A 16,311-nucleotide genomic window follows, 5' to 3' on the forward strand; every position below is an offset into this window, starting at 1 on the left:
CTGTGTCTTGAACAAGTTTTATACAGGATGTTTCTATGATCGTGTACGTGGGGGGGTCAGGTTATCTTCTCATGCCTGATCGATAAGGCTCACATATGAATTATTTCCCCCAGACATTGAGGGGGGGTGATCACTGTGTCTTGAACAAGTTTTATACCTGATGTTTCTATGAACGTGTATGTGTGTGTGTGGGGGGGGCAGGTTACCTTCTCATGCCTGATCGATAAGGTTCACATATGAATTATTTCCCCCTGACATCAAGGGGGGGTGATCACGGTGTCTTGTACGAGTTTTATACCTGATGTTTCTCTGAACGTGTACGCGAGGGGGGGGGGCAAGTTATCTTCTCATGCCTGATCTCAGACCCCCCCCCACCCTTGCGTCAGCGCGCGCGCCCCCGCCCGAGCACGCGAAGCTCCGTCCGGACGCGGCCGTGATTGTTGTGAAGATGGCGGAGGGGGAGGCAGACCAGGAGCGCAGCACAAGGGAAGCGATTTTGGCCCTCCGCAACCGCTTCCAGGAGCTGACGGCCGCGTTGAAGGAGGGCTCCGCGTCGCCGCCGGACGTCTCTTCCAGCTTTTGCCAGGAGTTTTGCCAGGTCTGCAGTTTCGGGACTGATGACTGTTGATGTGTCGCTAGCGACGAATGCTAACGCTAGCCATCAAATGACCGACTGCAAAAAAAAAAAAAAAAAAAAAAAAAAAAAAAAACCAGGCTAGCGGGTCGCCGCTCGCCGCGCCGTGAAAACGCACGCATGCGAATCGAGCCCGTATTAAACGTTCGGTAGCGGCGGCGTGCCCTAAAATGCCGCGCAGTTGCAGAAGTTTATCGGTGTCAATTTTTCATGGCTAAGCGCCCACTATGTGGGAGACCCTTTCCCCCCCCCAAGCCCCATCTGCTAAGCGCTAGCTAGCTTTTTGTGCCAATATTGACTAATTGCGTTGTGTTCTGATACGCGTCTATTCTTTAAATGCACGAATCCCGTCCATTTCGCCCGCACGGCGTTCTTTCATTGGCAAGAATTTAGCTAATACGTGACATTTGCGTCCATCTTTATGGAGGCTGAGTGTAATGGCTTTTATTATACGGTTTGACACAAACTAGCCTGGCCCTGCCTTTGATGTCCAGAGCTGATGGATCGTCTTTATTTACTCAGTCCGTGCCAGTAAGTCAGCTCGATCTGTTAAATTGACTTCGTAGGCTACGTGCATAGATGTTGTGCAGAATTTGAATGGTTTCTGTCTGGTGGTTGCCGTACCTGAAGAACAATGCATTTGGCATCTTGTCTAAAACAAATAAATAAATAAAAAATCACTATGTCTGCACTAGTTGATACTGCACATATCCAGTATTGTACGTGGGGAAAAAATATATATAAATATATTTCCCCCCTCAGTCAAGATGGACAAATTGTTGGTTGATCTATTTGGGCTAAGGCCGGACCCACTGTGCATCTCTTTGAATTTTATGTTTCGTACAGTAGAAACTCACAAGAAATATCAAATATTATTATTATTATTTTTTTTATTTCATGGTATATTACAAGAGCATAAAACTAGGTTTGGTTGCTTCTGGTGTCCTTTAAATTTCCCATGGTGCACGCTGATTTTGGTGCGCTCAGATCTTTTGGTCTCAACCGTGAATTTTTGTGTGCGTTGTATCTTCAAGGTCCTGCTAGAACATGGGGGACGATGGAAGACTGAAGAGAATCCACTGCCTTTACTGGAGATGTACTCCGTGGCGATACTTAGTTATGCTGAAGCCACCCCTTCTCTCTCCCCCGAATGTCAACAAGTTCCGCTTGTGCTTGACAAATTAGGCCTGTGAGTATTTTATTGGGGGGGGGGGGGGTAAATACATTGACCCGCAATTTTGTTTGACCGAAAGTGACCCCACTAAAATGTGCCCCAATTTCCATCCCAGAAGCTGCATGGATCTCTTGCTTTCACTCACTGAGCCCGTTCCAGGTGCCTTATGGGAAGAGTTTCAGTCATCCGTGAAGGTCGGGAGCCAGTTATTTTTGTATTTTAAAATATGTACAAACCTGGTTTTCATATTTTTTTGGACTAGGTCTTGTTTAATAACTGCTATTGTAAAAACCCATATTTCTTCTGCGTGACTTTACGTTTCGTAGACGGCACATGGCATCCTGCGGGAGAATGGGAGTTCGCAGATTCACATGCTATCAGTTGTGGCAGCGGAAAGTGGGGTTTGGACCAATGCCACCCTGTGCAGCATTCTGTCTAATGAGATGCCAGATAGAGAGAGAGGTATGAGGGTTTTGCTTTTTAAATTAAACCTGGTTATTGTTACATTTTTAATTTGCTCCAAAGTCATTTCTTTGCTTAATTATATGTCAGAATGGTAGTTTTTAATTTTTGATTATTTTCCTCTCTTGCTGTTCTGAAGTCAATGAGTTTTTGGCCCTGGAAGGACCCACACTCCTTGATATGCGAATCAAGCACCTTATAAAAAAGAATCAAGCTGAAAAAGCTGCTGTGCTCGCCAAGACATGCTCAGAGTTTCCTGGGTTTGGAGGGAAAAAGAACTTTAAACAAACCTATCTTGTGTGCCTGTGTGCGACCAATTCACAGGAAGAGCTTAAGCAAGAGGTAAGCAGGTCATGTTGATGGAATATCATCCAAACCAATTTTCTATGGGGCTTGGCATTACTTAAGCTGAACGAATGATTGTGAAGTGCAAAACTCTGAATGATTTGCTTAAGTTGTTCACTTTATTAAAAACTCCTGAACCTTGTAACCAGTTTGAAGGATTTTTTAAATGATGTGCAAATCCTGATGCGTTCACAACACAAACATCTCACCATCACACCAAGGTCACTGCTGTGTTTGGAATGGTCCACCACTAAATAATATCTGGCTAAGAATGGACCTTAGTACAGCAAGATGGCCTGTATGATTATGACTCTGTATATGACTGTTGTTGCTGTCATGTGTGTATTTTTGTGTTTCTAGATTGCAGAGGTAGACTGTAAAGATGCCTTGGACATGATCTGTAATTTGGAATCTGAAGGCGATGAGAAGGGTGCACTTGCTCTTTGTTCTGCCTTCTTAAAGCGACAGCTTGTACAAGGCGATGTGTACTGTGCCTGGTAAGTTTTTGTATTGTCTCCAAATATGAATAAAAATGTAATGTTCCACTGAATACCTGTCCCAGTTGAGTTTGGGTGTGACTCTCGCTGATGCCAAATTAATTTTAATTCTGAGTAGTGTAGTGTTGGTAATCTAGTCAGTAGACATAATTTTTTATGGTGCCTTTAGACAACCAGCTAAAGCTTGCTAACTCCTTCCAGCATTTTCATACTGAGCTGTTTGTTATTTGTGAGTGTGGTTGTGTCTGGTACAGTTTGGCTCAATGTTTGAGGTTCCATCTGGTTATCAGTTTCTTAAAAGCTGCAATGTACAGTAATCAGCTCTATCTCTTGTGCTACATTATGAAACATATGATCAAAACCCATTTCTGCAGTGGTGTGAATATTACATTTGTATTATTATTATTGCTTACAGTACAGCCAAATACATTGACTTGTGAAAAGATCTAGATGGCTGCGGATATCTAGCATATATGAACAAAGATCTCTTGTCATAAAGCTGAAATACATGATTTAATTCAGTTTCAACTTAAAAATAGAAGTTCACATCAGACAAAGCAGCCATAGTACACACATTGTAAACATGGGAGTTCTACCAAGATAATAATGCTTGTGTGGTGTAGACTGACAGTTCAGTGCAAAGACATGTACAATTAAGGTGTTGAGTGGTATGGGCTGAATGATATTATGAACCGCAATCGCGATTTGAATTAATTCAATTTGATAGAAAGCCACAACTGCTATTATTTTGCAACCCCAGACTCTGCTCTATCAGTTAACGTCAGGGTTTGTGGAGTTGGGGAGGCAAGCGGAAGAGAGGCAGAGAGTAAAACAAAGTTCTGGCCTCTTTGTGCCATTCGCCGGGTCCCGTTCTCCCCACTGTGCCATCGCTGCAAGCTGCCTCTCTCTGCGCCCAAAGCCTCAGGGGGGTCACCAATGCTGCAAAAAAATTGCATACTTTTCTGAACTGTTAAGATGATAATGTTGTGTTGTGAAGAGACTTCAGACTTGATAAGATCAGTTTTTCCTCCATTCCCGCTTTGTGTGTATCTTTCGAAGGGGAAGACCGAACACAAGCCCGCTTTGATTCTTATTCTTTGACCACTGTGTGCCATGATGCATTTGCACGCGATCCTGTTTTTGTCTTCCTTAACTATTGTGCATTGGAACCGAGGGGGAAAATGGTACAAATCTGGCACTGACAACTGCTCTTTTGCCGCACAAGCCATAAGAAATAATGGCCCCGGTCAGCCATAGTCCCTACCAGATCAGGCAGCCACAGTCACTACCAGCACTACTCCTTAACGAGAATTTTTATGCAACATCATTATGACATAATTTATTATGTTCTGCATTGAATTGATGCAGAATTGTCCACGTCTGCATCGCAATACACCAATTGTGCAATTAATTTCAACACCCCTAAAACAAACCCTGACTCTTCAAGCCGTACTATCGCAAAAGTGTGACGTCAAGGTCAAACATACATTACCATAATGGAATTTATGTACAGCGGTGGATAAGCAAGTGGTCTTTTCCTTAAAATTGCTTATTCTAGCGGCTTGTGTCTTTTGGCTCTTGACATCAGTCCTGTTAGATAAGTTGGTAAATACCAGACAAGTGGATTTTCTGTCAAATAGGCTATTGATTACATTGTACATTCTTTCCGGTTTTGCATTTCATGCAATAGCTGCATCATCAGGCTTCCTGCTTTTACAGCCCATGTGACTTAAGGCAACACTATTTTCATTTTACACAAGTCAAAGTGGGTTAGTCCTATCTCAAGAACAAAGAATTAAGGGGAGAAATAAAAAAATATGAGAAATTAAAAATATGCCCCTTTGTGCACAACCTCCATTTGTTTTAAATTCGCCACAACTCTGATGACAGCACGTGACCTCTGCACAGGGTTCGGGTCAGTGCCAACATTAAAAGTACAGGTGCTCTGAAATTTACACACAGTAACAAGACACTGGTCATAGAATAGCAATGAACACAGTCGACCTATTGTACTTTGGTGAAGCGCTGCATAGATCTTTTTTTAATGCTTTAGGGTGGTTGTCCTCATAACTACGGATAGCAAGTTGCTCAGGTTAAGGGTGTCTGTTAAATGCTGTAAATGTAAAATTCATAAAATAACATCAATGTATTAAGAGTTGAATGGTGTACAAGTCTGGACTTATAATCTCATTTAACAGTATTATATTTTGAATTGGAATTTACCAACAATCATTGTAAATTGTAAATACAAAACTTCTCTCCATTTACAGGGAACTTACGCTGCTTTGGAGTAAGCTTTGGATGCGGTTTGAATCTGCACAAGCATTTTTGGAGGAGTGCAAGCAGTTAATGCTGCTGACCGGGAGTGTTTATCACATCCTGCTGCTTATCAAAGTTATCCAGTCAGAGGTCAGCTTTGTTTTTATTAAAATTATTATTTTACATTTGAATATTGTTGCAGTCACGTGTCATATAAACTCAAAATGTTCTTTTGATTTTATAGGTTGAAAATGTAGGACTTCCTGTTTGCATTGAAATGTGCATTCAAGCCCTGAAAATAGGAGCAAGTGACAGTGAAGACAGTAAAGCCACAATATGCAAAACCATCTCCTGCCTAATGCCTAATGATTTGGAGGTAAAACGGGCGTGTCAGCTGACAGAGTTCCTTCACAAACCCACTGTGGACTCATACTATGCTGTTGAATCACTTTTCAATGAACCTGACCAAAAGTTGGAGGAGGAGTCTCTTCCCATTCCTAATTCCTTACGCTGTGATCTCCTTTTGGCCTTGAAGATGCAGTGGCCTTTTGATCCAGAATTTTGGGACTGGAAAACTCTAAAACGCAACTGCTTGAAATTGATGGGTGATGAGGCATCTATTGTGTCATCCATTGATGAGCTCAATGATGGGGAGGATGTAGAGGGGCAGGAAGATGAAATGGGCAGCAGTCAAAATTTTTTGCATTTTCTGATGAGCCCTGCAAGTAATCTCAGTGAGATCGAAGCTGAACGACAGAAAAAAAGGGAAATGAAGAAGCTAAGAGAGCAAGGATTTGTATCTGCAAGATTTCGTAATTGGCGGGCCTATATGCAGTATTGTGTGTTGTGTGATAAGGAGTTTCTTGGGCACAGAATTGTGAAACATGCACTGAAGCATGTCCAGGATGGCTTGTTTCGATGCCCAATATGTGCAAAGTCTTTCGACACTCGAGCAGTTTTGGAACCTCACGTAATGTTACATGTTAAACAGTCTAGCAAGGAACGGCTTGCTGCTATGAAGTCCTCCAAGAAGTCTTCAAAGACATTGGAAGCAGAGATAAATCCCCTAGCTTTTGTAAAGACTAGCCCAGTACAAAGACCTATTGCAATTACTCCTAATTCTTCAACAGCCCATAGCAGTAGCACTCAGACTGTTACCCTGAGTCCTGTAAAACCCAAGCGTGTGCCAGGTGCAAGCGAAAATACTGAGGACTGCTCGTGCCCTGTCACCAGCTGTCAGAAGGTTTTCAAGTACTTCAGGAACCTGGTGGCCCATATGAAAGTTCACAAAAATGATGACGAGGCTAGATGTTTCCTTGAAACACAGTGCCAAAAGGCGGTTTGTCAGTACTGCCGCAGACAGTTTGTAAATGTCACTCACCTGAATGATCACTTGAAAATGCATTGTGATTTAAAGCCATACTACTGCATTCAGTTAGATTGCAAAGCACGCTTTCATTCACATGCAGAGCTTCTTATGCATAGAAAAGTACACACTGAATTTAAGTCTCAGTGCATGTTTCCAAACTGCGGCCGAATTTTTACAGAAACCTACCAGCTGTATGACCATGAAGCACAGCACTACATAATGTTCACTTGTGAATTTGCAGATTGTGGCAAAATGTTTTACTCTCAATCCCAGTTGCTTTTCCACCAGAAACAACATAAGCAGGAAATGCCCTACACAAGTGAACCAACTCAAAGCGTCCAAGTGAATGAACTATCAGACAGTGCTTGTACTGTTTTATCAGAATCTGCATCAGCAAAAATCAAACACTCAGTTGAAAGCATGTTGAACTCCGCTATAGCCCTCAGTGATGGGAGTGACCTGACATGCTCATCAGCTCAACATCAGGCCAGAATTCCAGTTCATGATGTCCATGTTAGTCAGGTGGATTTACCAGATTCCGAGACCACCAAAGCATCACAGTCATGTCTAAGCCCTTTCAAGGGTCCTTTACCAGTTACACAGCCATGCTCTGTAAAACTGGAACCGATATCCATCAATTCTTTAGAAGCCGTGGGTTGCTCCAAACCTATGCTTCAGCCCCAGACAGTACTGGATAGAAAGTTGTTTGGCTCTACTTCCAGCTCTGCAGAGATGCCACCCAAAAAAGAGACACCGGATGAGCCTTTGCAGAATAATAGTCTGCCAAGCATAGAAGATAAATTGACCCACGTCTGTCCATTTCAGGAATGCAGTCGCAGGTACTGTACATCGAAAAGTCTGTCACGACATGTCAAAAAGGTGCATCCCGACGATTTTGAAGAATGGAAACTGTCTAGAAAGTACAAAAGATTAGTGGAATTGTCCTCAAAGAAGCTTTCAACTGTTCAAAAGACACCCATCTTGCCAACCATCACTAAAAAGGTAAATGACTCAGGTCTTGGACTCGTTCAAAAGCTTGCCGGTATTCCGCAGTTGGACTTTCCCATGGATTCAACACGTGGATCTCACCTTGTCTCTGAAGACTCTGCTCCTGCCGGCACCCTGCCTTTTAACACTCCATACCAGCCATGCACAAAGCCTCAAGCCAATCAGAACGAGGTCCGTACAGATATTAATCATATGTGGCATCCACAACCTGGAAATAATTACAATTGTCATTTTTCTCAACCAAGTAATTGCCCCGATCAGCCCTTACCCGATCTGCAGTCGCTTCATTCTTTCCCATGTGGAGTTGATAAACCAGATGCTGGACTGCACGCACAGAGTGATTCTGCACACACAACCGCCTCAGCAGAAAGTAGTAATACTCCACATGCATTGAATACAGACTCAAGTGTGATGAATCAGGCATCAAAGTACATCTCAAGCTCTTTTATGGTTCTGCATTCGCCTGAATCTGGGCAGCAGTGTGAGCTGCCGCAAGCAGTGACAAGCGAAGAACCTGAGATGTCTCAGATGGGGCACCCTCATCCAAGTGTAGTTGCTCACAATGGTAACTTTTCACATCCTGATGCTCTGCATTGTCCAACTTTGCATCCATATATTTCAGCCGATTCAAGTGACGTTCCTGTTAATTCAGTTTCCTCGTTAGACACAATAGACACTGCAGTGACTTTTGACATTGTTTCATTTCCTGAAGATGCTGATAATGTTACTCACCTTGCGTCACCTACTTATAAACCTCACCTGGAAACGTCCTCAGACCATCCACACAATTCCGAAATGAACAGTTCGGTTCCATATTACAGTGATTCTGGAGAGGTTTCTAACTCTCATGAATTAGACCAAGAGGAGACTGAAATCTCTGTGGAGGGAAAAGAAATATCAAGTCAAAGCGATGATCCCAAGAAAGTGAAAAAGATCCGCTCTTCAAAGAGGACTAAATGGCCTGCCATTATTAAAGATGGAAAGGTGATCTGCAGCAGGTGTTACAGGGAATTTGCTAGCACAAAATCTCTTGGTGGCCATTTGTCTAAGCGTTCCCAGTGCAAAGCATTTGATGAGGTTGATTTAACAGCTGACCTTCCTACGTCATTTCTCGATTTTCTGAACGATCCAAACGTCTCAGATATGTATCAACCAATGATGAGCCACAATATGACTTTCAAGGATGAGCCTGGAGAATCGGCCATATATCAAGCGACTGACGCAGGCATCTTTGAGAAGGCCAATTTTACTGAATCCTACAGTTCAGGTTATTTCCAGAATGGAGCAAATGACGCTCCCTCAACAAGCATGGAGCAAGTGGCGCAACACGCTTCTCAAGAACCAAATGAAAGCTTGTCTGAGATGCTGGATGCATCTCAGCCTCACCAGCAGAATGCACCTGAATTAGATATGAAAACGACTGATTCAAATGGAAATTCTGCCAATCCTGAACATGTTATGCAGACAAGAGAAGACAGTAAAATATCAGAAATTGAAAAAGCTTTGCAGCGTCTGGATTTGCTTGACAACGTCTGTAAGGATGCATCTAAGGATAAAAGCTGCACCAGTGTCCCTGATCAAAAGGTTAACACAGAAACTCTAAAGAGAACCTGCAACTCTGTCCCAGAACGTAATGTACAGAAAGCAAATGAAAAAATTTGTGACTTAAAGCCTTTCAGATGTGAAAAAGAGGACTGTGATTATGGTGCAATGACAAAGGAGGCCCTGTTCAAGCATCTCTTCAGAAAACACAATTACTCTGATGATATGATAAATGAACTCAAGAAGACAACAGACAAGTTTTCCCCTTACAGTTGTCAGCTGTGCCAAAGGAAATTCACTAGAACCACAGGCCTCAGAATTCATTATATGAACGTCCACCACCTATCACGTGAAGACATCACCAAAATAAAAAAAGGAAGGCTTAATGAAATCAATCAAAAGCCTGCGAGTGGCAATTCTGTAAGTGCTCAATCCAATCGTCCTCCAATTGTCTCGCGAAAGGAGCCAGTGGTAGCATCTATGAATATGAAGCAGATGCTGGTGAACATTAAACAAGAGCATGACATAAATGTGCCAGGACAACTTGCAAAAGGTGATTCCCTCCAAATGAATGAGGCATCGGGTGCCTTAGGTGCATTAGTCGTCAGTGCTGACTCTCTGTCGAAGGAGCAAGTTGTAACAAGTCTTCTCAAGGCTGAAAACAAAAAGGAAAACCAAGGGACAACACAGGGTGTAAACACCCAAGAAGCATTAGAATCGAAATCGCACACACCTAAAATCATGTCACCTGTTCAGAAACTCCAAAAAAGCCCAGGCCCCAGAATTGACCCTGGTGACTCTAATGAACTCTTCAAGGCATATAGACCATATTGTTGTGTTTATCCTGGCTGTGCGGCTGCTTTTTCAATCGAACAGAACTTAGTACTTCATTATAGGGCTATACATGAGATGGACGGAGATGGTGAATGCAGAGGTGGTGTTTCGAATGACTCTGTTGACGGGCTGGTTCAGGAATTCAGCTGCCAAGTCGAGAATTGTTCTAAGGTGCTTCCCAAAGTGACTGGCTTGCTGAAACATTATCTCTTGGTTCACAAATTCTCGGTGGATGAAGCAAGTGCCATGTTATCAAATCTTGATTTTGGTACCTTCCCTTGTGACCATGCCAAGTGCTCAGCCTCATTTACATCTCCCCTGATATACTTGGACCACATTAAAGATCATCATAAGGCAATAAAGATTTCAGAAGGTGGTGACTTGGCCTCTGCAAAGGTGGACCTGACATTTAAGTGTGAATTTGAGGGTTGTGATCGCATGTATTCCACAAAGTCAAATCTCCTTCGACATCTGATGGCAAAACACCAATCATTGTTTCCAACCAAATCAAAACCAAAAAGTAATGGCAACGAACTGGCTACAACAACAAAAGTCAATCCTAAAAATGGAAAAGAGAACATTGCAAACAACAAGTTGAAGATGAAGAGGAAGCATACCAAGAAAAAAGAGAAAGCGCTTCAACATTGGACAAGCTTCGGAAAGCCATCTCTGAAGACCTTGGACGAAGCATCGGCTATGTGCACTAAGAAGTTTCCCTTGCAGTACCCATGCATGATAAAGGGCTGTGATTCGGTATCGAGCGCTGAACGGAATATCTTCAAACATTATGCGACTCACGGGCTTACAGAGCGATACATTGAAGATCGGCGAAGTCAGTTCATCTTTTGTAAGAAATGTCCACGTTCTAGAACCAAGGATGCAAATAAATCTGATGGAGTGTCCACTGAGGATTCAGACATCGAGCAAACGGACCTTGACGAAGGTGGAAGTGTCATTCCATGCCCCACCGAGGAGCCTAGTGTGGTACCAGCAGTGGACAATCAGCAAACTGATGACGAAAATGTCCAAGCTGCTCCCGTCACAGTGATTGTTAAGCGTAAAAGGGGTCGTCCTCGGAAATCTGAGTTGGCAGGAAAAGTTCCTTCCCAGGAGAGGATGAAAAGTCTGAGGAACCGCATTGAAGAAAATGTCAGTCATATGATGATGGCAACACAGTCCAACCCTAATAAGCAGCAGGAGGTAAAAATGGACGATGTTGCACTAAAAACCCTTGATTTCCAGTCATCTTTCATTGCGTTTCTGGAAGATTCCAAAAACTCTGTAAAAAGGAAAGCCAGTGAAAGCGGCAAGACGGAAACTCCATTAAAGAGGCAGCGTACGCTTCAACAAAAATCATCCAACATCATGGGCAAAACTTCAAATGAAACCAACAAGACAAAATCCAATGAACTCTTTGTTAATTTTAGAAATCCCCTGAAAATAAAGTCTGTGAAAAATGTGAAGATTGTTATGGACAAAACATTTTCCAATGGTGCTGACCTTTTACTGAAACAACTTCAGGATATGTGTCCCATAGTGATACTTAAGAAATGGCTCTACAGTTGATGGTCGATTTGAAAGTATAACGTCTCTATTTTACACCTTGTACTCAGGACTAGTAATGTAACATGCTGCAGAGAGGAAGACAGAAAAACCCAACACATTAAATCTGTACTTTCATAACGTGGAACAGTTATGGCTCCTAGACAATGGATATTGAAGAACAATAGAGGTTTTTAAAATAGGAAATAATATTGTCATACATTTTGATATACCATTATGTATGTTAGTGAAATGTTCTGTATTATGACAATATGTAGGCAATTTAGGATAGAAGATGTTTGTATTTATGAAGCCTCTTTTTTTTTTATTAATTGATTTTAAGAAGAAAAAAAGCTAAAATTTGATATCCCCATGGGATTTATTTCCTTTTCTTATTTGGTATGTATTTATTTTTTACATCACTGTAGTGTCTGTAAATTTAAAGTCTTCCACAAAGTATTCAATAAAGTGAAAATTGTTGCTTTTGTATTCATTTTTTTTGTTTTTCACTGTTAATGTCAGTTATTCTGGTTTTATATAAAATAGTTTCTCAAATGGTCTTTTTAACTTTTAAGCTTTATATAAAAGTACTAGGCTAGTGTTTTGCTTGTGAAATTTTATTTATGCAAAGAAAAAAGTTTGGGGGGGGGTTTATAAAATTGCATGTGTGGGGAAAAGAGGAGCTGTGGTCTAACTTAGCGGTACTATACTAACTTTACTCAATTTACTGACTTAAAATCAACATGTCACAAAATATTGCAAACAACAGTTTACTCACCCCAAGAAGCATCAGATTAAGAAGAGCAATATGATTAACAGCTCTGCTGTTGATGACCAGGCGTAGTGGCGGGCATATATGCATATAGGGCATTTTTGGTGCATATTTTGAGTCACATCAAATTTACATGTTACAAAATTACAATAATCTTCACAAAGACACAGGGAGCCACAGCATAAGGGTCAATGAGTTGCGTCTTGCTGACCCCTGTTAATAGATGCTGTGAGTAACTATAGTGATGTGTAAAATGTGACAAATGACTTTTATAGTTTGGGGCCTAGTTAATCTCATATGGTGCCTAAATGTGCCCAGAATGACAGGTTGGAGTTTTGTCTTCCAATACTACTCTTTTTTTTTTGCAATATTTTTGGTTCAGATTATAGTCAAGATGCTGCACTGTCCATTGCCTGTCCAGGCCTATAATTTCTAAACCTCTTTCAGATGACTGAATCACTGTAAAGTTGTGCTTTTTTGTAAGTGGACAATAGATTCTTATTGGGTTCTATCTTCATTTTCTCTTTCTCAGTATCATATATGCTCAATCCTGAACCATTGATGTATTATAAATTCAGAGTTATATTATACTGCATATTTTCAGATTATTTTGAGTATGTCATTTCAGGTTTTGAGGGTACAAGTTAATGCACTTGTTGCTATGTCTGCACAGGAGATATATAGATATCTGTCATTGTTCATTGTGACTACTCAGACTACTATATACTACTCAATGTAAGACAGCAACCAGTTTGAAAGGAATCCAGGTTCAGTTGACCAAATGTGTATTCCTTACAATGTTACTTTAACATTCACATAACAGTCAGTGAACAAATAACACTAATGGACTGTATCTACTCCAAGGAACAGGCATGTAAGAATCAGCACTGCCCATGTTGCCAGGTATAAGGGGATTTATTTAGAAGACAATACATATATTATACATATTCAATCTAAAATGACAGCCTGTACAGAAACTACATGAAAAACTAAACACGCATGACTCTTCAGAACAGGTTGGCTCTGGGCCTCTTGCTGGCTGGAAAGGGCAGGACCTGTGGAGATGAGTGTAGTTTGTTCATTCAAGATGTCTCTCGCAATGTAACGCTTCTAATTTCAGAAGTCAAGAAATAGGTCAAAGAGTTACTGTTATGTCCTGGTCTAGGTCAGGAACGTGAACAATTAGAAAGAGGGAGGGAAACGTCACAACCGTTGGAACTAAGTGATTTTTAATAAAACAAAACAAGTCACGCCTTGACACACAGTCAGGCAACGAAAAGCACCGGGTAGACGAAATGTGAACAGGGCATCTGTCCTGCGTATTTTCCCTCTCTCAGTCTCCCTCTTTCCTTCCGCCCCCTCCACGTCGCACCACGCCGTTGTTACGTTCTCCTCGTGTCTAGGGGTGGAAGAGAAGTAACAAAACGAATTAAGATAGCAGCTTTTTATCTACTAACCTGAATACAATGTCTAATTGGCATTTCCCCTGTCCCAACACTCCAAAAAAGATCACACTATTCTTAAATGCCAAACAAAAAGATTTTATTTACAAACTCAAATATCCAAAACAGGAGCAAAACAAACTTCAGGAGGGAACAAGGCCAAAATAACAAACATAACAGTTCTAACTCAGGTAACCTCACAAAAGAAAATATCAAATAAACGACAGAAGTCTTACCTGGCTCCCTTACTAACTCAACACATGAGAAAAGATGACCAAAAGTAAATGGCGTCCTCCTCCCTACTGCTCCTTCTTAAAATAAGTAAGTAAACAAAAACAAAGAACTCAAGTTTCGGAAAAGAGTAGGAATGGGGTTGTAGTAATGACTAATAAGCTGACAACGGGTGAAGTTGAAGTTAAGGCTAGCACCTTAGCATAAATAATAAGCTAACACATAACACAAACAATAGCACACAAGCTAATGTCTAAGGCAGGAGAAAACACATTCTTCTCTAGTGAGCGGGTCAGAAAGCAGGAGGGCACCTTCTCCTAAGCTGCTCTGCTCTGCTCTGCTCTGCTCTGCTCTGCTCTGCTCTGCTCTGCTCTGCTCTGCTCTGCTCTGCTCTGCTCTGCTCTGCTCTGCTCTGCTCTGCTCTGCTCTGCTCTGCTCTGCTCTGCTCTGCTCTGCTCTGCTCACAAAACACCCTCCCCCGTCCTTCAGGTGTCGGCAGCCTTTAACTCCACAGAGCTCCCCTCGTTAGCCAATGTGGATCCAGCGGTGATTGGTGCAATTAGGCACAGCTGAGCTCCACCAAGCCGGCAGTGTGGTAGACGAGAGGAAGAAAAAAGGGAAAAAGATGAGAGAGAAACAACATACTGTAGCATGACGATTCATGTTTACAATACAATAAACCTAAAATAAATACGTCAGAGGACGTAACACCGTCTTTAGCGGCATCACTCCGATGGGAGCGCGAATCAGCGTCAGGGCTGGGAGGAGTTCCATAAATTACAGGCTCCTCCTACAAAAAGGAAAAACACCAACAAGACAGAACATACAAACCACACATCACATGATCACGGAACGTAACAGTTACGCACAGCCACCACAACATCCTCAGGGCATCTTTTTAGAAGGTCCACCAGTGGGATTCTAGCCACTCATGTTGTTCAGAGTTTTGTTGTTTTCCTGTTTTTGGTGTCGACTATGGCTTACTTTCCAAAAAGTGCACATCAAACCATCTGTCTCTCTACCCCTGATGGTCCTATTTTCTGATTAGGTTTTGAATGATGCAAATAAGGGATTTAAGAACTTTGGTGATATCTTTTGTGTGACACAGTGGAAGGCTCAGGCATCAATAAAGAGCTGTAGACAGATATTTGCCCTTTCAGTCACCTGACTGTGGAACCTAGGTTTTTAAAAGGAAAAATCCAACTATGCTTTCTCTTAAAGCAGCTCAAGGTTTTTAATTTGCAGTCGATTGACCACTTTGTTTTTCTTTTTACACATTTCTTCAGTAAAATGCCATACAAATGCTAATGCTGAGCATGCTGATGTCCACTTCTTTTGATTCTGAAAAGTGTTTATAATACATATATAGGAATTTATGCACTCTAGGTCAGGTCAAACAACTTGTTCATTCTAAGGCTTGTTAAAAATGTGGTTTAGAAAAAAGGTTGTTACGAAGGTCTGAAAATTGTTAGAAACATGTAACTTTAACGCCAAAAAATCTTAATTGTAACAATTATTTTTAATTGCTGAAGATGTCCCATGATGCAGCCCCCTTTTATTTGCTGGGGCTCAGCCCCTGTGTTTAACCTCTGGTCATATGCAAATGAACTTCTCTTACAGCTGCAGAAGAAAGAAGTATCAGAGGAAATGACAAGTTACAAGGTCGTATTTAAGGTCATACATGGCAGAAACAGTGAACAAGTTCAGATATTGTGAAGGTGCATTCATCCTCCGTTGTACCCCTTGTTGAGACTTGGTGTCATGTTCCTCATTCATGTTCCTTTTGGGCTGAAGAAAGTGAAAGTGAAGTGATTGTCACTTGTGATACACAGCAGCACAGCACACAGTGCACACAGTGAAATTTGTCCTCTGCATTTAACCCATCACCATGAGTGAACAGTGGGCAGCCATGACAAGCGCCCGGGGAGCAGTGTGTGGGGACGGTGCTTTGCTCAGTGGCACCTCAGTGGCACCTTGGCGGATCGGGAATCGAACCGGCAACCTAGCCAGTATGGGGATCGAACCCGCGACATTGGCGTTATGAGCACCACGCTGTAACCAGCTGAGCTAACCGTGGCTAACCGGCCTTGTTAAAGAAAGGGGGTGATGTTCTTCATGCTGTGGTCATGTTTTCACAAATTGCTTCGTTTTCAGTCACAGGACACTAGAACACTTTACTCTGCTCTAAACTCTAAACAGA

General features: G+C 41.9%; 1 protein-coding gene across 1 annotated transcript; it reads left to right on the forward strand.

Annotated features, from left to right (window-relative positions):
- Positions 1 to 428: 428 nt before the first annotated feature.
- On the forward strand, positions 429 to 12,155 carry znf292a (zinc finger protein 292a). The gene is made up of 8 exons (XM_028997682.1): positions 429 to 598; positions 1,669 to 1,823; positions 1,924 to 2,002; positions 2,135 to 2,270; positions 2,410 to 2,612; positions 2,976 to 3,112; positions 5,383 to 5,521; positions 5,616 to 12,155. The coding sequence occupies exons 1-8, from the start codon at positions 449 to 451 to the stop codon at positions 11,688 to 11,690; spliced, it is 7,074 nt and encodes a 2,357-aa protein (XP_028853515.1). The 5' UTR covers positions 429 to 448; the 3' UTR covers positions 11,691 to 12,155.
- The last annotated feature ends 4,156 nt before the right edge of the window (positions 12,156 to 16,311 follow it).

The sequence above is a fragment of the Denticeps clupeoides genome, chromosome 1, assembly GCF_900700375.1.
Source record: "Denticeps clupeoides chromosome 1, fDenClu1.1, whole genome shotgun sequence".
Taxonomy (NCBI): Eukaryota; Metazoa; Chordata; class Actinopteri; order Clupeiformes; family Denticipitidae; genus Denticeps; species Denticeps clupeoides.

Coding starts and splice junctions, on each gene's coding strand:
- znf292a (XM_028997682.1), top strand. CDS start 449: ATGGCGGAGGGGGAGGCAGACCAGGAGCGCAGCACAAGGGAAGCGATT. Junction 1,824..1,923: donor GTGCTTGACAAATTAGGCCT/GTGAGTATTTTA, acceptor TTTCCATCCCAG/AAGCTGCATGGATCTCTTGC. Junction 3,113..5,382: donor GGCGATGTGTACTGTGCCTG/GTAAGTTTTTGT, acceptor CTCCATTTACAG/GGAACTTACGCTGCTTTGGA.